The following is a 23622-nucleotide window of genomic DNA, read 5'->3' on the forward strand; positions in this document are numbered from 1 at the left end:
ACAAATGAAGCAGTAAAAAAGGAAGATATAACTCCTTTTAATAGGAAATGTTATAGCACAATTCGCAAGTGAGCTAACTATTGTAGCTGTACCCTAATAGAGGATGCCAGATGTCATTGAAGCATTTGTTCTAATAGCATAGCTTGCATTATCAAACAATACCTTTTGGTATGTACCTAAGAATTACTTATTATATCACATATGTAACTGGGAAAGCAAAGTACAAACTTGCTTGCTTAAGCACGTGGAATTAGATGCAAATTCATGAAGCTATACTAATGCACAGCTCTATTCTGGGCAACAGTTGAGGCCTCTAAGCATAAAGGGCGCTATTCAGAAAGTGCCAACTGCCAAGAGCCCTCCACTCCCACTGATTTATGAGTTGACAAGGCTCAGCATGAATTCCAGAACTGGACAGAAAATATGTCTCTCTTCTCCCTTATGGACAACTTCCATGAAACAAAATGTTTGTTTTGATTACAATTTTTGTGAGATAATTTTGAGCAAAATAAAACTTTTGTAAGAAGACTGAACACTTCCAACTTCCCAAATAAAAATCAAAGCATGCTAAGAAAACACTTTTTGTCAGAAAGCTTTTACTTAAGAGACAGAAAGTACTGACAATATTTTAAACAAGACCTAATAATTGGAATTTAACAACCACATTAAAGACAGATGCTGCTAAATATTTTCCTCAATCCCTAATTACATTCTGTAGCGACTGACAGCTTTTTATTTGGAATTTTTCTAACTAATACAAAGAAAACCAACCTTTTCAATTTCAGATACATAAAAAACCTTAATTCTCCCTCTGTTTCTACACTACCCATCAGCATGACTGACAAGGAGAATCTTAAGTAAAAAAAAATCCCAAATCCAAAAAGTAACCAAAATATCAGTTCAGCATAAGGGAGCAGGCCTGACTCAATCTAAACAAAAGCCTTTTCTACATTTTTTAACACAGCAGAACTTGGTTAGTTTGTTACTCTTTAGCACATTCAGTGATTTTTGTGCCTTGAATGTCAGAAAAGTAACTTGAAGTGTTTAAGAATCCTCCTTTTACTACTTTGTATATGACAGCCTGTATGATGAGAGTAATTGACAGTGTTCAAATAAAACATAAACACCCTTATCTAAAAAGCAGTCAGTAATACTGACACAGTTTACAACGTAAGTTTCATAGTCCAAGGCCTTAAAATATCCTTGGATATGACTGTTTTGCAAAAAACAATTCAGGAATCAACACGGACACTCTCATATCCACACACAAAAAGATAACATGTATTGAAAAATACTTACATGTTTAAAACAGGTAACGGGAGCTGCTGTGAAGCTATTGCTATTGATGTAGTTACCCCAGCTGAAACCTTCCACAGGGACAGCTGACAAGAGAAAGTTATTTTATTTAGGAAGTTGATGATGAGCACCAAATCCTGTATTACTGAAAATTTTTCAACTCTTTGTATGTCATTACCTGCTTTAGTCTTTGCCTGGTTTTGTAAAGTTGCTTGGTACTGAGCATATGCTGCTAATTTAGCCACTAAAGGTTGTTTTTGTAGAACTTTAGCCTTCTTTGTTGGAGGTTTACCCTAAAACAAAAAAAAAGCTAAATAAATAAAGTCTTTCCAAACTCCTATTTTTACATAGCTCTGTAGCATATCTCTAGTAGATTTAACTAAAATTAGAACAACACAGAATGGAAGTTAAGTAAGCATCACAAAACTACATGTAAAATACAAAAACCAGTAGCAAAGAATGTCCAAAAGATGACTTTTGTACTAGTATTCCAACTTGAAGAGCATTATACATTCGTTGTTGTTTACCTGAAAAAAAGGTATCTTTTAAAAGCAGGTCAAAAGGAACAACTTTTAGTCTAATTTACACCAATACAATTTCTTGGCATTTGTTGCAATGAATTTGAGATAGGATATAACAATATTTCTTGACATTTCCTTCTTTTTTCTTGAATGTCACAAATCTACTTTCATGATTATTCAAGTAACATTTTAACAGACCAAAACCCATTTTGCAAACCTAGACAGTTAAGAAAACCCTCAAAACCCAAACACAGCAATGCCAAATAAACCTTTATGCTCTTTAAAGCCAGAAAGTATCTTGCGTATGAGACGCATGGAATTGCAAGTCACTACATCTGTGGATTAAAGATTTTTCCCTGATCTTTTTTTTGCAGAATTGCCACCGCAGCAGAAATGAATTAAGGAGTCAGTATTCTCTGTAATTTGCTCTGCTGAGCAAAGTAATTTGTTCATTACTTATACAGTTCTGAGTTTTGGCTTACAAAATCACTTATGTGAAAATTTTAATGTGTTAAGAAAAACTTATCTTACAACATTCAGCAAGTTTTACAAATTGACAAGTTTTACAAACACAGGCTATAATAAGTATATAAAGAAAACGGTGTCTGTACCGCTACCTGAAGTCTGGCCAGAATGCTGGCCTTCTTGGAGTTTGACGAATAGCTTCTAGAGCATGACACACTGCAGAAGCGTTTTGTTTTAGAGTAAAAAGCGTCACGGACACCAACCATTCCACACATCTCGCATGTAGCTTATCAGAGGAGAGAAAAAGCCAAACGTTAGCGAATGTAACAAAGACCTCAGCAAAAATTCCGAACAAAGACAATATAAGGAAGGTCCTGTAGGTGGCACCACCAAACAGTTCCTTGGGGTTTGACCCTGAAGGGAACTGCACAGAAAATTAAAGCACATCACCATGAATGTCAGTGAAACACCCAAGAACCTCAAGTTCATCAGTGAAAGGGTGCCTCCGTTCTGCTCCCTATTAATTTTACTACTGGTAGAAGTGAATGACGCAGCTAAAGCCAATTTCTGTGTTTTCAAGGTTCTCAAGGAAATATCTGCTTTGAATCTAGGTCTGCCAATCTTGATTTCCTCTAAATATTTAATACTTCCCACCTGAAATAAAACCAGATCTCTTTCTTGAATCGTAAATTAGTATACCCTAAATACTCCAGCCCACCAATATTCTCTTTAGCTGAAATCATATGTTTCAGAGGTTGACAGCATCACCACCGAGTTGTGCCATGATGAGTAAGTTTGTGACAAACTTACGCCAATAAAAGAATACCAAATTCTACCCAGAGCGAGCTCTACTAATCGCTAATTATTTCAGCCAAAATATTTTTTCCCCTGAGGATGAAAGCAGTCCTCCCTTTTTTTGATTTTTTTCCCAGTATACTCTAGCTCACAGCTAGTGGGTAGTGAACAGGTATACACTAACAGACTCTATACAGTAGCAGTAATGAAATTTCCCTAGTATAGGGAGAAATGTATTTTAATATATTGTATAGATAACAAAGGGAAGAGAGAATATATGCCCAAGCATATTGAGAACACACTGACATCTTCCTCAAAGCTTAAAGAACAAAAACAATATACATAACATACACATGCATGTGCATACATACAACACACAGATTTGATGGGAGGGCGGATGTTCCCCTGTTATTTCTTTCCTGACAGCAGGATTCAAAATTCAGTTTAGCAAAAAACAAACAATTACACACGCACACCCCCAAACAAACCAACTCCAACATTTGAGCTGTTTTGGTCCCTTTTCAGTTGGGACCAATGTTTGGGATTGGAGCCCGACACCTCACGGCACAGGCTAAAAAAAAAAAAATAAATATCAAACTCTTTGCACTCCTGCACCTCATACTTACCCATGCCAGATTTGCCATCTGGGTAAGTATAGACCTGTCCATTGTTCTTTATAATTGGGAGACTGGACGGCAAAGGAGCAACTTCCTCTTCACTTTCATCTGAACTGGAGCTGCTGCTGGTGTCCTCACTACAACTATCATAACCGTCAAACATCCCGAATGAATCGCGTCTTTTCCTTTCTGCTCGTGAAGTATGTTCTGTCTAAAAATAAAATTAAAAAAACAAACAAAACCAACAAACCAAACCAAACAACAAAAACCCAAAGAACAGCAGAGCATTCTGAATGCAAAGATTTCAAACTCAAGCTTAAAAAGTTTCAAAGGTCAATATCAGCCTTCAAAAGTGGAGGTACTAGCCAACTGCTCTATCAGCATAGACATATGGGCCACAAATTGCCAATTAAATTCATATTGATATTATCAAAACTAGCCAATTTTTGGTGATGCAATATACAGGAAGAAGAATCTACCTCACGATCCACTGAGAATACACAGTAGCAGTCCATACATTTCTTTTTCTTGGTATCTTCAGAGTTCATTAAACCTGATGTGCTGAGTAATGACAGCCACACAGCTCTTACATGCAAATGAGCACATCCCAGGCGGCTGCAGCCAATCTCACTAAAATTCATTCATTTGAGAAAGCTGGGCAGAGAAAAGCCAGTTCAACCAAGAGGGCACTTACACCCCAGGAACAGAAACGAGAGCGGATCTCCGCTCTCGCTGGCTCATGGGGCTGGTGATGGATCACTCAGCTTCCCTGTGATTCAGTCTCTCACGTGCGAACCAGGAATACCTCTCTACCTCACAGGGACGTTCTGAGGATTAATACATTAACAATTATGAAAAGCTCCGTTACTATGGCAATGGGGTCTGTATAAATGCTAAAAGATAGAAAGAAAGGTGACTAATTTGCCACTGTCATATATGAAAACTTGTTACATAATAAGAGTTTTCCTATAACCAAAAAACCCCGAGGTCCAATAAAACCATACATTTTTGAAGAATGTGTAACAGTTAAGCCGTGTCCAGCAAAGACACTGAAAATTATGTCATCAGTAACAATAGGTTAACTGATGTCTTTTTTTCTGATGCACACCCAATACATGCATTTTAATACCGTGACAATTTTCACTTTATTAATATCTTACACAGCTCTACTGAAACAAGGCTACTGCTGTGTGAGCTGCCTTCATTGAAATCTTAAAATTTTTTAGCTTAAAGTATTTCTATTATCCTTAACAGTGTCAGTATACTAAGTTTGACAGAATAACAGATAAAGAGAAGAAAAATTCCACAACAGAAGCACAAGTTAGGAGAATGAAGTACAGCCAAAAAAGCAGAAAAAAATATTACGAAAGCCTTGGCCTCTACTTCCTTTTCCAAGAGCTCATTTTATTTAAAAATCATTGTAGGCAGAAAAACAATAACATGTGATTGGACTTTCCCTTCTTGAATTGCATTTGGATTCATAGCTTTAAGATTTCATCACAGTAATTCCCCAAATCCCTTTCCTAGAGAGTATATGCCTGAACATCTTTATTGTTGGATCTCATCCGAGCCTTTTTCTGCCACGCTATCCCTTTATTATAATAGTCTCTATTCCTCTTCGCAATCTGACTAAATCCTATTATGGAAGGATTTCCTTATAGTTAAAAGGGAAAACTGATTTCCACACTGACCCAATCCTAGCATCCAATCAAAAAAAACAACCACCAAAAACCAAACAAAACCCAGTAAACACAAAAGGTTATGCAATAAGGTAAACAAATCTAACACACTTAAAGCAGCTCTGGAAAAAAAAAAAAAAACAGCAAAAAAAGTCAGTGCAACTTTAATTATGCACATGTTCCTCAGCCAACAATTCAAAATTATATTAAACCCAATCAAAACTTAGGATAACTTGACAAATCCTTGAAGGAACTGACATCTGCCTGAAGTCGCTAGGGTAACAGTTGCAATCAGAGGACAGCACAACGAAACCTAGCCCTGACCTGCACTGGTACCGAGCCTTACCTGTACGCTACTACTGATGCCTATTAGCCACCACGATGCAGGATGAGTTATTTGTTTGTGTGTGCACACGTGTGCAGATTAAGGCAGAAGTTGAGCACAACGTTGCCATGGATACAGTGTTCTGCAAAGTCCCAGTAATTCACAGATCAAAACATGCGGACTAGTCATCTTCCTCAAGATTTCATGTACCCCTTAATGCCTCACAACATTTAACTTTCCTTGACCACAGCCTCTGCTAAGAAATGAAATGCAATACCATATTAACCATTTCATAACTAATACCAGAACACCACGATCCTTTCTAGAATTAGGGATAGGTAAGAGCGGTGTTTCAGAGCCCACGGGCAGGATCTCCTTCCTCATCCCCTCATGCTCCACAAGCCTGCTGATCTGATTGCACTAGGAGATGAGGGTCTCATCCCACATAAAGGAGGACTCCACTCTTTACCAGAGGCTGCAGTGCCAGGTGGCCTTGGGACACTCCTTTTGCATTCCACCCTGCAGAGCTCTGGCCCCACGTGGTGGTTCTGCCTTGCCCAGTACTTGGCTGGCAGGGGTCTGAAATGCTGCAGCAGCTCAGAAGGAAGAGAAGCGCAGCCCGTTCACAGTCCCTCCAGCTCCCAGCGTTACAGCAGAGAAACTATAGGCAGCACTGCTCCCACTGCAGGAGAAAGTGGAAGAAGAAATGGGAAGCTGGAGGCAAGACCAGTAGCACACTGGGCAGACTGGCTGCTGTAAAGCAAGCTGAAGCATGGTGCAAGGTGGCAACTGCACATACCACGAGAGCACAGTTGGCTCTTTTTTGTTCTTCTTCTGCATCACAGATTTAGAACATCAATATTACTGCCAAGGTCTCTTTGCCAAAGCATCCGCAGATGAGAAAGAAAACATTTTCAGTTTCTGTATGGGAAGTCGGGCCCTCAACGAAGAAAATTATTCTTCGGCATTATACAAGTACCTAAGTAGCAACAATCAAGTGTGTAGAGTTTAACTACAGAGTCAAAACAAGTCTCTCATATCACGTTTCCACATACTTTAAGTTTGGGCAAATTGTCCCAGTTCAAGTTATGAGCAATTCAAAACAACAGCTTTGCTTATTGTTTTAAAATAATCCTGTAGTTCTTATAAAACTTTTTTATTCAAGCTTTTTCCAGAAGATGACCACATTTGCCAGATAATTTACACAGGACATTCTAAATGTTAATTTATAGCTATTACCTGGACTGTAATTCTGGGGAAACTACTCAGAATATGCTTTGTGAGACTTAGAAAAGGTACGGTTTTACAACAAAAAAAATACAAAGTACTTTGTGCGCAGAAGTAGGTGGAAGTTAGGGAAGATGATATGCAAATACTTATGCTGGAATTTTTCTAGAGCAGATCAAAACATTTCTATTTTGATAATAAACACCACTAAAGTTCTTTTTAACTCCTGTTGAAACACAATTTGTAGCAACAAGTGAACAGCAAGCGGCATCTCTGATAACCCTTCCTGCAGAACTTAGATGGAGTTTGCAAAAGAACAGGACCTCTAATATCTGAAACAGAAAAATGTCGGGCTACAACTCTGAACTCCAAAGGTCAAACGCAGCATCCTCACAAAAAGGATGATGCATGCCTCAAACAGAACCATAACAGAGATAAAGCAGCTGCTTTGGTAACAGCAGCCGCCTGCAATCCCTGCTCAGTTCTTGCAAGAGATGAGCAGCAGCGTGCCCTACCAGCTGATGAGCAATACTATCTGTCTGACAAAGTACCACCCAAGCATGGTAGCTACAGGACCTCTAGGAATGGAAGGAAGCCCCAGAAAGAACAGCTTTTTGCCATGCAAGGTGTTCCCACTGAATTTTGAGACCCTGTCCGTGAGAATGCGGTCCTTCACTCAAAAAAACTACTACAGACTGACAGTTCTAGTAACTCCATCTAACAATTACAACCATAGTAAGATGAATCCACGTTTCACAATGCAGGCACACAAGAAAACCAACCAACCCACCCCACAGTTTCCTACTCTTAGAAGCTGGATTTAGCACTAAAAATCATGCTGAGGTTATGATTTCCTCAAAACTGAACCAGATTACTGCTCTTTCCCCTTCTAACAAGGCAATAGCATCCTGCCTATCTGCAAAGCATGCTTTGAGCAGGAGTCTGGCTCACTATAAAATGCAGAACCTTGTAGCTGGTTAATACCGAAAGAGCAGCAGCTTAAGTAACTCCACCGCTAAGAGGGAGTCTACTAGTACATTAAGCAGAAGCAATGCACAAACAAAAGAACAAGACAAACTTTTAGGCATACTGGCCAAGGCTTATTTTCCTAATCAGATTACCGGTTCCTCAACAGGGGAGATTTTTAGGCAGAGCAATACAGAGTCTAGGGTGAGTGGGCCTGGCAAATAAGCCTGTACGACTATTTGCTCGGGGGGGTTTCATGCATACTTTTCTTTATTGAAGGGATGGGTGGAGAAAGGAACTCTTAAGAACTGCTTTCTTATTCTGCCCAACTTCCCATTTTCCTGTTCTTCTTCTCCTCCCTGTGAATACTTGGCAACAACTTATTTTTAAAAAATACTCTTAATTAACCACTACACAAGGCAAATGGTACGATTAAATAGTATAGTTAAGGAAGCCGGTTTCCCTAAAAGCAGGAAACCCACTAAAAATACCTAGTTTTTCACCCTCTTAACATATAGACATATATATACACACAGTTGAATTTGGTCAGCACATTACAGCATACATTCTTTGAGCCTAATAACTACTCTTTCAGCATGAAAAACTGGTCACAAGGGTGAACAATGTATGGCCAAAACATAAAATAACGCTATTTAATGTTAATTAGACATCAAATACTTACTCAGGAAATTGCTTTAGTGTCTTGATGACAACTATGCTCAAATATTGGCAAAACTTATGGGCAAGTGTTTTGAAAGTGAAAACTTACTACAAAAAACCCACCCCATTAAGTAATCAAACTTCTTGTCCCCGGGTAAGTGCTTCCTGGTCAAAGCAGGATGATCCAAAGGTTTCAAACCACTCAAAGTGGCTGCTGTTACTACTGAATCAATTTGGTACTTGGTTTCAGAAGGGCAGCAATTTAGATCTTTGAGTACAAGAGCCGTAGCTCAACAAAGGCCTACCAGCACCTAAAGAGATAGGCATTGCTTCCTATAGTCAGATCTAACCCCCAGAATCATGACAGCAGTATGGACAGATGGTATTTGAGGCCAAGGTCAGCAACGAGGTCACCACAACCTTCAAGCCCAGGGTCTGTGATAAGACACATTTACTTTAATCAGATATCCTTAACAATCGTACATTTCCCATACTGTATTTCCCAGCTGGTATTAAATTTGACGCACAGCTTTTGTTTTCGAAAGTTCATTAATGTTTTATGCTACAAGCTTAGTTTTAGCTCTGGATGTTAGCATTAAGGAAACAGGACGACGGAACCAATTTATTACAACTCTTCCGAATGTTAGCTGACCAAAATAATTTACTGTATTAATACTAGCTCACCCCCTGTGGAACTGAAGTCTAATTGTGCCTTATAACATAACAAAAAAAAAAAAAAAAGAAAACTCAAACATGGTACCAATTTAAGGAAAACACACTTTCAGCTTTCATTAAAAACAAACAAACAACCCCCCCCCCAAGCTAAACATCTTGGGATTCTTGGAAATCAGAACCAACCAAACTTACTTTTTTTATATAAGCAACTCACCTCTATCTGGAAATGTGCCTTCCACTCTTATAATAAGTAAAATCTCTGCTGGAAAATTACAGAAATGTTTTTTCCTGTCTCTTCATGTGCTATGTATGACAGCATTTTGTCTGAAGCCAGTTTCTGCTGTTTGCCAATGGTTTTGTCCATAGCCTCTTCCCCAGGGGGTTTCACACAAGAGGGGAGACTCTTTCATAAAAAAATATATCAAATTAGCAGGCAATTTTGGAGGGGGGTGTGATGATTAATATGTGAAATATCCGAGTTTTGAGAAAACTGAAAATCCGTTACAAATTCCATTATGTTTCTACAAAGCCCTTACAGGAGCATCTGGAAGAGGCAAATACTTCACTTTAAACACTGTGTTACCATTAAAAAAAAAAACCCAAACAATTCAAATGGTAAAAAAACCCCAAAAAACACCACCAACCCCAAACCAAACCTGAATTCATTCCATGTGCTCAGAGCCAGATTCAGCAAAATATCACACATGCCCAGAGTGTACTGACTTACCTGAGAAATGAAGGTATGCAGTAGTAGTTTGCAGAAGGTATCAAAAGCCTTGCAAAATTAAATCAAATTTTAGAGGGTAAGCGAAATGAAAGCCAATGAGAGGGAACTTTTGTACACATTTATCATTAGTGCCCCAGTCACCTAGCTCTTTAGGGAACAAGGTTGGAGAATTGTTACTATCAGCCTACAACCCTTTGCACCTGCACAAGCCGAGATGCTCTCGGGAACAGCTAATCAATTCCTGAAGCATAAATAATAACTTCCACATCGGACAGTATATTCCTCTGCCATGTTTCCCTCTAGCTTACGTTACACACTTCTTCAACACGATGCCTAGGCAGAAGCAATGAGTAAGAACTACTAACCCACTATGCTTTTTTTTAAAAGCACATACTGCTTTCGCTCCCAGATTAGGCTCTCTCAGCCTTTTTACCCCATTCCTTACAAGCTGAAGCCAGACTGTTATAAAGAAATCCAACAGACGAGTAAGTAAACGCAGGTTCCCAAACCTGCAAAATAATTTTAATTTCAAAATACAAAAGGCTGCCCCGCAGCTCACAGTTTTAACTGGTTTTAGATGGGAAATATCACAAGGGCTGCCACCCACGTTGTAAATCGTTGTTTTAAAGTTAATTACTTTTTCGCATGCAGCCGTTTCTACCATAATCAGCATACGCTTTGTAACAGGCATTTTTTAATTTTTTTTTAAAGCCACATCGGACAGAAATCGCTGCACTTTAAAGCATTTCCAGCAACAAGCTGAAAGTGAAACTGGTTTCGCAGGTTTGGTGCTGCCCGCGTTAGGAACAAAGTCACGATATAAACAGGCGTGAAATTAAAATAACCGGGGGGTGGGGGCGGGTGGGCGCAGGGAATCCCCGGCTTTGGCAGGGCTGGTGCGAAGCGCGCCCCAGCGAGCGTGGCCGGGGGCTGCACCCCCGGGGCTGCAGCGTGAGCGGAGCCCGCGGGGGGGGGCGGCACTCGGCGGAGCTGCCCCCCGGCCCCCGCCCGCAGGCAGCGCCGTGGGGCGGCCGAGCCCCGGCACAGCCCCCGCCGGGCCGGGCACAAAGGGGCCCCCGCCGCCCCCACGTGCCCGCGGCCCCTGACAGGCTCCGCCACCCCGGGGGGAGCCGCTCGGCCGCGGGCTGCCCCGCCGGCAGCTCTCCGTGGCGGCGCCCACCGACCCCGCACCCCCAGCCCCATCCCCGCCCCACAGCGGGAGGGCTCCGGGGCTGCCCCCCTCACACACAGGTGCGGCCGGCGGCCTCCCCCGCCGCAGGCACCGGGGGGAACGCTCAGCGCCCCCGCCTCCCCCGCTCGCTCCCCTCAGACACCAGCCGCCCCGCTCGCCCCCCTCAGCGGCTGCCGCCTCCCGCGGGCTGCGCTACTCACCAGGTCCTTTGTGTTTTCCATCAGGCCCTCATGGGCAGGAGACGCCCGCTGCCTCTGCCCCCTCCCCTCGGCTCGGCCCCCTCCGCCTGCCGCCTCCCCCTGCGAGGGGCCGGGCCCGGCGGGGCAGGAGGCGGCCTGGAAAGTTCAGCCTCTCACTCCGCCAGAGAAAGAAACCCAACTCCGGGCGCCGGAACATCAACAACATTAGCATACGGCGCTGCGCAGGCGCGGCGCCCAGCCCACCGCGCGCCCTCATTGGGCTCCCGCCTGGTTGGGGCTTCCTCGCTCGCCGTACCCCCTCCGGGCCAAACCATTCGGAGCGCGGAGGAGGCTGCCCAGCGCTAGGGTAGAGCTTAGGGGAGGAGAGCGGCCCCGCCGCCGCTCGCCGTGCCTTGAGACGGGTGGTGGCGCGCACGGGGAGGCGGCTGAGATGCCGCTCGGGGGCGCTTATTGCCGGGCGGGGGTGGGGGTGCCCCCCCGGCCGCGCGATGGGGCGGCCCAGCCGCGGGCCGCATCACGTGGAGCGCGGGGTAGGGGGGAGGGAGGGAAAGCAAAGAAAGGGGGTCACGTGACGGCGCCTGGAGGCGGGGGAAATGGCCGGGTCACGCGGGGAGAGGAGGGGCGGCGGTGCGAGCCTATCACGGTCGGGGGCGGGGCGAGGGAGGCTGTATAAGTGGAGCTGTCACGTGACGCGCCGCATGCTTTCCGGTTCCGGCGGCGCCGTGAGGAGGTATGGGGCGCGCGGCACCCCGCCCTGGCCCGGCTGCGGCGCAGATAGCCAAGAAAATAACGAAAGCAACAAAAACCACGAAAATAAAGAAAATAAACAAAACAAACAAAACAATGAAAGTAAAAAAAATGAGGAACGTAAAGAAAATGAAGCGAACGAAGCTAGCAGCGAGGGGGCAGCAGCCAAGCGCGGTGGCGGCGGCTGAGCGGGCCACGGTTGTGCAGGCAGCGGCGGAGGCCGCTCGCCGCGCCTGGCACCGGGAGGTGCTTGGCTGCCCGTCGGGCGCCGAACGGGAGCTGGAGGAGCTGGTGTTCGGCGCTAGTCTCGGCGTGGAGGAGGAGGAGCTGCTGCAGCGCCTGGCTGATCCTCCGCGGGTAGGGCTGGGGCCTGGCGGGCGGCTCTCGCCCGGTGCCCTCTCCTGGGGCGGGGGGGCGGCCCCGAGCAGGGCTGGTGCTGGCTTCGGCCCCCTGCCCGTTCCCCATCTCCCCGCACCGACCCGTGGCTGGGCTTAAGCTGCCTGTTTGGTTGTTTGCAGTTTAATGCCACAGAGAGGAGAGGTTTCCAGAGAGACTCTAGTGATTCGGAAGTAGAAAACGAAGCAAAAAGTAAATTCGTCTCTAAAAAGCCAGTCTGGGTGGATGAAGATGATGAAGCTGATGAAAAGTAAGTTCAAGTTTGCGGGGGGGGAATTACATATCATGCTTCAGAGTGACTGTAACTGGCTTCACCTTGAATGATCTAACTGTTTTGTCTGGTTTTTTCCCCTCTAGTGTTGATATGACCCATAAGTATCGGAAAGATTTCATGAAAAGTGATGCTGAGAAGATACTTACGAAGAAAAAGCTAAAGCAGAGACTTGAAGAACAGTGAGTTTCACTAATGTTTTTGTGGCTGTCTTTATTAAGATGAGATAAGACACATTTATTTGACATTTAGTCATCAAAGTAATTTTCCTCTTTACCCATGCTATTCGTGTGGCCTGCTTAAAGGCAGTGCTTCTTGCAGTATTTTTAAAGCCAAAATAGTAAGAATAGTAAATAAAATGCACATTAGCATTGCCTAGACGAACTTGTTTAATACTTGCTTTAGTAGAGGTGCACAAACTAATTTATTTTCTAGGGAGTTATACCAGAATTTTTATAGTGATATATAGCTTTAGAAATAGGGGGATGGATGATACTAACTTGGGATGGTATATAAGAACGAGCTGAAATGTGGGTATGGCCAGTAGCAAAACAGAACTTCAGATGTTTTGGTGTCATCTTATGCTATTGGTTAATATCACCCCAAAGAGCAATGCTTTCATGTTTGGTATAGTTTTGCTTCAGTTTTCAGGAAGTAAGTGAAACACAGAAAGCTGGGTGAAACTTTAAAAAACTTGCATAGTGTTGTGAGTGCAAGGAACCTCACATAACTGTGACTATACATCTCATAGGTACTTAACACATAGAAGGATGCTACTTTCTGAGCTGTGTGATGGTGTTTTTTTCCCTTTTGCCCTTCTCTTGCTAGGTTTCAGCGAGCTATGGGAGGAGTTCCTGCCTGGGCTGACTTAGAAAACAGGAAGAAATCCAAAAGGACTGCAAGTGACAGTAAATAAATTCATTACTATTCTAATAAGCACTTCTTTGTTTTCCTATTCGGTTTCTTAGAAAAGAATTATTTTCAATGTTTTCTCAGTTTCAGTAGTGTGATAATATGATGGATAAGTTAGTTCTGTTCCTTCTTTCAGTGTGCTTTGATTTAATCTTTTTTGTAAGGAATCTGTAGGTTTTGGTGTGGGAGTGTTTGTGGAATTAGCCTTTCTTTTAATTAGGTGACAGTGATGAAGATGATGATCTGCTCTGCAAGACTGGCGCTTTCATATCAAACTCAGAGTCCTTGCCGAGAGGTATTTTGAAGGTAAAGGCAAGCCTTATCTTTTTGCTTCATTGTGACCCATGTGCATGCTTTGGCTTCTTGGTTGCTGTTTGGGTAGTAAAATTAGTGATCCAATGAATTTCTTCTTGGCATCTCTAACTGGGAACTCTGGAGTGTAAGTAGTTGGACAAATTTGACGGTTCACATCGTGAAAGCATGAAACAATAAACTGAGATACTGTTTATGCTGTATGAAACTTCATCATAGAGTTTGAGATCTTGTTCTTGTGGATTAAAGAGCAATTAAATCAGCTGTTCATCAGGATAAGAGTCAGTTTTTTGACTTTTTAAAGTTTGATCTGTGTTCTAGATTAGCACCTGCTTGCCCGCTAATCAGGAACGTTTTGCTGATGGAAGACTGGCAACTGTGCAGTTTCATCCCTCTGCGCAAGTAGTCATGACTGCTGGACATGATCGATCTGTGTCACTCTTTCAGGTGAAGAATTTAAATCTATGCTGTGTAAATGGCTACTAATACAGAATCTTTTCTGCTAAGTATACCTGAAACAGCCTGGAATGATAGATTTCGTTTTCTCTCCTGTGCACACAGGGGTTGTAACATCTGTGTTTACAATGGAACTGGGTTCCATTGTAAAGAAATTTCCATCTGTGACTTCATATCACACAGAGTATAAGCAGACTTGGTTGTATCAGATTTTTTTAGTTGAAGATTTGGTTTGAGACGTTTGGTTTTAAGGTTTGGAGTGAGGAGGACTAAAGAGACTTTTTTTTTTCCTTAAGTTTGTAAAGCCCATCATCTGGGAAGTAGTCCACTTTAAGTTGAAAATGTAATATTGCTGTGCAATCATTTTGGGGGTTAAGAGTGTACCGCAGCAGGAAGCTACTCATCCTTGGACAGTCCTGCCCTGCTCTGAAAACTAAAGTCTGTAACTTTAGGAACTTTCAACGTGTCAGTGAAATGGTCAAAGACATGAACTGAATTTTATACTCTCATGGGGCTACAGCGAATAAGAAGGTGAACTAAATGTTTCCTTTTTAACTAAGCACAATGGATGTGATTAGTTGAATCAAGCACGGGCAAGGCAGGGAAGGTTAAGAGATGTGAAGTATATCCAGGAAGGCTTGGTAGTGCTTGGTAATACAGCGTAAGAAGCCAGGAGCCAGGTTACTTGTAGATTGAGAAGAGAGGAAGAAATTAATGCTTCAAACTGGTGTACCTCCTACTGTTTGAGTCCCTTGTGCTGGCTAGTTGATAATGAATTTGTTACGTACAAGTACTTGGTATGTTCCTTAATATGATAATCTGTTGGGTTTTTTCAAGGTTGATGGTATAAGGAATCCAAGAATACAGAGCATCTATTTGGAGAGTTTTCCAATTTATAAGGCTTGTTTCAGTGTTGATGGAGAACAAGTTGTAGCCACTGGGACTCACCATAACATGTTCTATGTGTATGACATGATGAGTGGAAGTATTATTCCCGTACAGAAAGTAAGAGGTACGTTTTAGAATGCTGTAAGTGTCTGGGCATAATTAAAGCTGTCCCAAATTGAGATGACGTATGAATTTGCTTTAAAAGGAGGTGCAGTGAATTGGTGGTGGTAGTATTTTTACTTTGTCTTTGGGGATATTTGCTCCAGTATCTCTTGGCTTTAATTTGTCTCTGATATTAAAAGCTAATGGTCACACAACCAAGGCTGAGCTGTAGCTTTACTGCAGCAGTGTATTACAGAAATGAAAAGCTGAAGTGTATTCAGGTCTTACTCATCTTCGTCATACCTCTGAATGTTGAGGGAAAAGAATGAATTATGACAATTTGAAGTTCTCAATCTCTTTTTAAAGGTGTGGAGGAAAGATTTCTCAAAAGCTTTGAACTCTCTCCAGATGGATCTTTCATGCTTCTAACTGGAACTTCAGGTTATCTTCACTTGTTGTCAATGAAGGTAGATTCTCTTCATGGTTCACGTTGCTTCAGTTCATTCATACCTTTTTCCTGTTGCATTTGCTTGCTTGTATTTAACCTGAAAAGCAATCTAGCTTTCAGTTGAAACAAAGGTGTGACACATACTGTGACAGCCTTCAAAAATGAGCTGCTGAATCAACTAGCTGTAGCTTTAGAAAATTTTTTTGGGGTGTCTGAGAATTTTTTTTGACTGTGCTGTTTTCTTTGGGACTGGTGGAGCCAAGACGGGAGTTTCATGGGGTTTTAACCTTTCTGGGGAGACAAGGCCTATGTCAATGTATTTTGGCTGATTACATGAATGCTGTGTTAACAAAAGCAATGGCCTCGACGTGGAAACAGGCGTCTGAGGGCGGGAGAAATACAGGACTGCTTTTTTGGGAATAGCGCTAGTGTGTGCTTGTGTGTCATGTTCATGAATCATGCCATCTACTGTGATTCATAACACATATAGAATTGTTTCAGTTAAACTTTAAAATGCCACGTGAAGGCAGCTGGGTCTGTTTTAAACTTATACTAGGAAAAATGTTTTTTAAAACGAAAGTTTAGTTCCATTATATAACGAAGACCCTTCAGCAAATGAGTGTTTATTGAACTAGCTGTGGTTGTGTGGTGGTAATAAATTGATCATGGACTCATGAGCATCGGCTTGTGCTCCGGTCTGTAGGCACTGACAATGTTGATGCTGTTCTTTTAATGTTAGTGTAGCTAAATAAAGATTTTTTCCTAGGACAGGTGTAGGGAAACAACTTTCCTACAGGTTTTTGGTAGTATCATTGTGACCATTGTTCTTCATCCTATAGACAAAGGAACTGATTAGCACTATGAAGGTAAACGGAAGATGCACTGCATCTGCTTTCACTCCAGACAGCAGTAAAATATATAGCTATTCAAGTAAGTATTCTCTCAAACAGCACTCATCATAATTCTATTCCAATTGTGTAAGTTCTTCAGTCACCTATTATTTTTCAAAGATAACTAAGAGACTTTATGCCAGTATTTTACCTAAAAATAACTATCGAGTGATTGGGCATTAAAGAATGGAGTTAACTATTCTATTATGCCTGTAGTTCATATTAAAAAAAAAAAATACCCTACCTTTGGTAGTTGTAAATGAGCTAATAGTTGTCGTGTAATCAGCTTTATTTTAACAAAATACAGAACACACTATGTCTATGTGTGGTTTCTATAATCTTCTACTTTATCCTGCAACCAGAGGAAGGTGAAGTTTTCATTTGGGATGTAAGAAGCAGAAAGTGTCTGCACAAATTTGAAGATGAAGGTTGTCTGGAAGGAAAGTGCATTGCTGTTTCAAAAAATAACCAGTATGTGGCATGTGGGTAAGTAACTTGGATTTGACAGCTGCTTGCTATTACTTTTAAGTTCTTCAGTAAGCTTATTGGTGGCTGGTGAGAGTGCAGGAAGAGGGAATAAGTTTGGCTTTAATAAGGTTAGACTGGATGTGAATAGATGGCTATTGCCTGTTTTATGATAATGACTTGTTCTGTGTACATCTGAAATACTGTAACACACTTCATACCAGTATCGCTCCTAATGTGTTACTGTTGCCATATATGGCTTTAGTAGTTAATTTTGAAACCATACTGACTGAAATCGCAAATTCTGTAGTATAAATGTCAATTCCAGCTCCTCCCCCTTTTCTAGTTATTTTTCCTATACTCCTCATCTGGCTCCTGCAAGACAGCATGTTAGCATTTGAAAAGATTCCTGAACTCAAAAGCTGAAGGCTTGAAAGTGCTTCTCCGAGTATACTTAGCAGAGGTACAACTTCAGCTAGTGTGTCAATTCTAAATGAGACTAGCAAATACTTCAGTGCAGTATGCCTTTTCTTAGCCCACTATCGAAGATTTTTGAAGTGGCCTTACACTATAGGATATAAAAAAAAAAAACAACAACAAACTTTGAAAGTATTTCAGGATCTTTTGATGCTAAGCTCTCATTGCTTTGAATTAATTCTGTGCAAGAGATGGACGTACCAAGGCTGTTCAGTGAAGTGTATCTCTTCATATAGAAAATAAATCCCAAACAAACCCCTCTACTGAATACTCTTAGAAACTCCAACGCAAAATCAAGCTCCAAACAAAATATAATTACAAACTCCAGTAAATAGTTGGTAGTTAGGTTTTTAGTTGAATGGTGGCTACAGGAAACAAGGTGATATGTACTCTAAATGTTACATTTTTCATTGTTTAGTCTCTGTTAATTTCTTTTGTTTTTTAGTTCGGCTTCTGGAGTTGTAAATTTATATACTACTGATGTCTGCCTCAGAGAAAAACATCCTAAACCAGTTAAAGCCATAATGAACCTCGTTACATCTGCTACATGTGTGACCTTCAATCCCACCACAGAAATCTTGGCAGTGGCTTCCCGTGAAACTGATGAGGCTGTCAAGTTGGTATGTCCAGCTTCTTTAGCGCAACCTTTTTTTGTGTCTTGATCAAAAATGTTTCTGGTGACATAATAAAACTGATACTGAGCTGATACAGATACTGCAAAATCTGCAGGACTGAGTAGATCAGGATATGTACAAGATACTGTACATTTTTTCATGTGAGTTGTTCTGGAAATAATATTTTAGGGTCTAGTTTACCAAAATGCCCTTATTTTAGTGCTGTAAACATAACTCGGCAACAAATGTGATTTTTTGGCAGCTGTTAACTGTAATGGTTTTATTATGTGGTGTTTTTCCTAGTTCATTCAAAATTTTGCCAGCCTTGTCAGAATTCTGGCCAACAGTGGAACTATTGAATTAATCTGAGAGTTTTGAATCTTATTTTTACTGCTTGATGTAATTACTTAAAAGCAAATGAGTTGCAATAACTGGCTTCCTAGTGTGTTCCCTGCACCTTCTCTCCCATAGAGCTCAATATAGTGTGATGTAGAATAGGCATGTAACTGAACATTTGAACTTAATTGACCTTCAATTTTAAATTTGTACTTTAATTTGCATTTTAGTGGCTCTTTCCTAGCTTATAACTAATGACCTATTTCTCAATAGGTACACATCCCTTCATATACTGTATTCTCAAACTTCCCGGTGTTCAGAAGAAAACAGATTTATCTTGCGCAATCTATGGACTTTTCTCCCAGAAGTGGTTTTTTCTCTGTAGCAAATAACAAAGGCAAAGCTTTGTTATTTAGGTATGTACTAAGTTTGGTTGGTTAATTGTGTGTGTCTTCTGTAAGATGGAGCAGATGACTTGTAAATGATAAGATTTGACTTTGTGATCTGAATTTCACCTGAGGACTTCACTGAGTGCACAGCTGGCTTTCCTTTCTGGAGCATGAGCCTTGGGTATTGTCTGATAAAATACACATTGCTGCAGACATCCCTGGCAGAACTGTCATTGTCCTGTTCTGAAATAACGTAAGATGCAGAAAGCCAGGTACTGGATGCTCACCCCGTTAAAAAAGAAAAATAATTTAGAGGATTGAAAGAGAACATCTCTGCTTTGGTGTTAACTTCTGTATCTGGCATTGGTTTGTTCTCATTGAGCTTCAGAGGTCCTTTCCACCCCCAGCCATCCTGTGATCCTGTGGTGAGTGCTGGGGCTCAGAAAGTCTGAAGGCTCGCTGCGTGTGCTGGGTAGTGCGTGTAGCAAGACTTCGTGGCTTATTGTGAGGAGCTAGGAGTAAATGCATTATCTTGCCAGCTGACAATTCGATTCTAAAATCCTAGTTTCAATGTGGAAGTGGAACTCTGTGGTTGATGTCTGACTAGCATAAGCTTAACTTGAGCCTTTTTGTGAGAAGGGAGAAGTGGTGTCAGTGGTTTTTTTCCTGCTGGTGTGGTCAGGGGTAAGGAGTGGTAATAACTGAGCAGGAATGAATGTTTGGTTGGTTTTTTTTTAAACTGACTTCATGTGATACATGAAAAACTATTTTTAGTGTGAGACTTTAATAATCTGCAAAATCTGACGGAGAATTTACAAAAAGATTCAAGCGGGTCTAAAAGTGTGACTAAATCTTGTGATTTGTCCTTTATTTGAACTTGAACTGCATATTATAATGGCACTTGAAGTAAATGTGGCTTGTGGATCATTGCTATCTTTTGCTACACTTGTGTTTCAGATTAGCTAAGAGCACTCAGTGATGCTGCTGAAGAGTTGTTGCTTCTTTGTTGTTAACTCAACAGGTTACTGAAAAGCTTTAAATCTCTCAACTTTTTTTTTCAGGCTGAAACATTATTCAGATTTTTAAAAGAAGATACAGGAGACAGGGGACCGGTAACTCAGGTAAAAGTAGCACTTGAACTGTTGACAACATCGTCTAGAGGAACCTTATTTTCATTTTGCTGTCTCCACCTCTCTATAGATGGCAACAAGAACTTCTTAATACTGTGTAGTTTTAAATTGTTCTGTTTGGATCACATGTGTAGTTGGCTTCACGTGATGGGCAGAAGTCAGGCTTGGCTTGACAGTCTCAGCTTGTCTTACTAATACTCATACAGGGAGTTGGTAGTTCTATCTAAAGCCGTGCTCGGTCCTGTTGACAGCAGTTCTTAAAAATCTGTATGTGTTTGAGTCAAACCCATAGGCAGGGCTGTCAAAAGCAGCTGTAGCCTGGCAGATACTTGGCTTGATCCTGTTACAAAGTCGTGGAAGTGAGCCGGCATGACTCTACATAATGTAATTTCAAATTTAAGTTACATACATTTCTGAAGTTTGAAGTGTAGCTTCTGTGCAGATAGGACTTTATTGTACACTTCAGACTCTTCTTGCAAAACTGGAAAGACCTGTAGCCTTGGCAGTAATACAGCAGTTGTTTGACCCATAATGTATTAATAGTTGGAAGCTCAACTTGTTCAGACAGGAAGCAGGTACATCTTCTGCATGTGAAGCTTGCATCAAATTTTGCGATGGCTAAATGTTCGGAAGATACTAACAAAATTCTCTGTACTCATCTTTCCCTAGGTGTTGTAACCTGCAGATGCGAGTAGACTGACAAAATCAAACAAGTTTTTTTATTTTATACGGAAGCTCTAAAATCTTAATATAACATTTTTGGTTTTGAATGTTGTTCTTAATAAATGCACCTGAGAAGTTTCCAGGCAAGTTGTTCCAACTTTTTCCGATGGTTTTTGTAAACAAATGACTAAGTAGATCTTGATGCTTGTTATTCAGCTCATGTCTTCAAGAAGTGCTTAAATGTGTCTAGTTATCATGAGTCTATGAAGCATTCCAGTGCTGAAACAGAAAAGTTTTGTGTAAACTGTAACCTCTGCTCCATTTGTTTAGACTTGCACTTTCCCATCAGCTGTGTTCACTTCGAGCTGGGTTGGAAACAGCGTTTTGTGGACTGGAGGTGCAAGTTAGCTTGAAACCCTGTTGCTGCAGCTGTTGTAGTTCATCCCAGCATACTGGGCCAGGTATAGTTTCAAGGTAGCCTAAACTAAAAGTGAGAAAGAGCACCCTCAGTTGTGCTTACTGCTGCCTGTGTGTCACAAAACCACCTATGTGTCATGTGGCTTTAATTCTCCAGGAACACCCTATTCCTGTCTGTCTTGTGGCAAGCAAACCATCCTCATTAACACTTGATACTAGGTTTTTAAATCAATAGTGAAATACTGATGCCATTAGGGTCACCTATGAAGGACAGCTTTTGCAGCCGTCGTTACGGGTTCTTCATCTGATGCCAGATACTGCATCTCTGATCGCCTTGTTCCTGAAGGGACTGTCTGCTTAAATGCATGAACAAAAACTTGGCTAGGGATCTGCTACCACAGAAACCCTGCCTTGAGAATAAATTGTGACTAATGTGTCTGTCCACTTCACATGAGGGAGCTTTTTGGGCAATAGCATCAAGAGCCAAGGTGCTCCAGTAACCACAGTGAAGTTGTTAAGCCTTCAGTGAAGGTGGCATTACAGTAAGGTACTCTGAACATGAGAAAAAGCTAATTTGAGAACCCTGTAAAAATTTTTAAATATACCAGCTGCTTGTTAAATTCGTGTCATACTGTTTTAAAAGAACAGAATATTGTGTTTTCTGATGTAACAGGTTTTTAAAATGGCTTTGCCAGTGGTTCATTTTAAGATGAGACCTTCACTTCACAAACTGGAGGAAAAAGCAGAATATGCTCTGGAGGTGTTAAATTGTCCACAGCGTTGAACCTTACTGTAGTGCTGAACCCAAACTAAGGACCCCTGGTATGGAAGAATAAAATTAAATTATAAACACATGTAAGTTGCTTGCTGTAGGATACTTCTGTTTATGAACACATCTTGCTGAAGTCTGGCTGGGTCTGAGGTTTTGGTATAGAGATCTGGGTGCTGGAACGGGTTTACGACTTCACTAGAGGGCAGCATGTCATCACTGGTTCGGGGACTTGACATAATCACTGGTTTGGGGACTTCTGGGACGGCACTGCTGGTGAGTGAGGTTTTGCTTGTGGTTATCTACATGCTTTGCCTTGATTAATAATCTCTATTTTAGCATTTAGGGGGCTGAAGTAGTGTGACTTCATCCACAAAATTATTAAATAATTTTGAATCAAAGACTTCTAAAAAGGTAGGGTTTTAAATATATCAAATCTTTTACCAAATCTCACTGAAGTTTCTGAAGTATTAATACCATTTAAACTACTTGGCCTGAGACTGTGCCACTCTTTGTGCAGCGCGTGCTTTTGTATTTAACTCATTAAAAATTAAAATAAAACATCCCAAATCCAGTGCTTCAAAGCCATAGAGCAAGTCATTGGCAGATGTAGAATTAGGACCTGAGGATTAATGGGTTCCTGGGCTTAAGTTAGCATGAGCACAACCCTGATGTTCTTCCTTACCCCACCCCCCGACTTCTGATTGTAAGAGGTCCAGGTTGGATAAAGCTGGAGAGTAAATAAAGCGTTAGAAGACATACTGAGGTGCTGTATGCTCTTGTATCACTGCAAATTATTTCAAACAGTAGCAGGAAGGAGAGGTTAAACACTACTACTTGCAACTTGTATCACAGATTTTGCAAATACTAAACTGCCTATGGGATTATGGGGAGCACTGCAGTACAAGAATGTGTAAGCTTTGTACTGAATACCTTAATTTCTTGCTGTTGCATTTGTCTTCTGAACATAAATTACTGCCCCATCCAGTGTAAAACGGGGAAGAGTTGAGAAATAAAGGAAACCTCAAGGTGCCTGTTGTGTTTCTTAATGGGTTTTGAGCAATGACGCTTTCATGTACTAAGCAGAACTTAAAGGTTAGAGGAGATGAACCAAGTAGAGCAAGAAGCTGAAGTTATTAGTGTGTCCAGGGATATTTATTTGCAATGGGATGAATTACTATTGAGTATACATACATCTGTGCACTCATTCTGGAAAAACTCTTTGTCAGTTTGCCATGTGTTAGGAGTATTTAAGCTTCTGACCTATTTAAAACCTCTTTGCATTTAATTCCTTTTTTCCTAGCATGGCTTTTTTTCTGGCGTTGCTAAGCTGAAGTTCTTTTAATGAATTATTTCTCTGCTTTTCCTCTCCTTCCATTCTCCTTGGCAAAATAAATTTTATTGATGTAGGCCATTAAATATTTATCACCGCAGCCTTTCCCCTTCAGGCTGTGATCTTGTCCGATTTTGCAAGCTAAAGAGAATTAGTCTGGTTAGTGCTTAGAAAGGAAATCTCCAGGAAAAAACCTGACTGGATGTTAAGAGGAGCAGTGGTTTAGATGATTATTGGGTTTGCTACCAAGTCTGTCTTGAAT

At 41.3% G+C, this 23622-nt stretch overlaps 2 protein-coding genes across 11 annotated transcripts in view; one reads left to right on the forward strand and one right to left on the reverse strand.

Moving 5' to 3' along the window:
• Window positions 1-11913, reverse strand: part of MBTD1 (mbt domain containing 1) — a 31967-nt gene extending 20054 nt beyond the window's left edge. For 2 of the 10 annotated variants that reach the window (XR_013929235.1, XM_080394121.1), the window contains exons 1-6: window positions 11346-11913; window positions 9954-10001; window positions 3704-3905; window positions 2429-2568; window positions 1475-1589; window positions 1300-1382 (exon numbers count right to left, since the gene is read on the reverse strand). Coding sequence is in view for 9 of the 10 variants with exons in the window: in XM_080394121.1 (XP_080250247.1) it covers window positions 1300-1382; window positions 1475-1589; window positions 2429-2568; window positions 3704-3905; window positions 9954-10001; window positions 11346-11366 (609 nt within the window). In the remaining variant the exon portion in view is untranslated. The other 8 variants (XM_080394128.1, XM_080394127.1, XM_080394123.1 and 5 more) reach the window with 8 other exon arrangements.
• A 114-nt stretch (window positions 11914-12027) lies between these two features.
• Window positions 12028-20998, forward strand: UTP18 (UTP18 small subunit processome component). The gene is made up of 14 exons (XM_080394212.1): window positions 12028-12449; window positions 12611-12738; window positions 12846-12941; window positions 13588-13667; window positions 13892-13977; window positions 14305-14430; window positions 15277-15451; window positions 15796-15896; window positions 16717-16807; window positions 17130-17253; window positions 18155-18329; window positions 18933-19075; window positions 20110-20169; window positions 20848-20998. Exons 1-13 carry the CDS (start codon window positions 12078-12080, stop codon window positions 20132-20134), a joined length of 1722 nt encoding a protein of 573 aa, XP_080250338.1. The 5' UTR covers window positions 12028-12077; the 3' UTR covers window positions 20135-20169; window positions 20848-20998.
• The last annotated feature ends 2624 nt before the right edge of the window (window positions 20999-23622 follow it).

Source organism: Falco punctatus, assembly GCF_963210335.1.
Source record: "Falco punctatus genome assembly, chromosome: 1".
NCBI classification, from domain to species: domain Eukaryota; kingdom Metazoa; phylum Chordata; class Aves; order Falconiformes; family Falconidae; genus Falco; species Falco punctatus.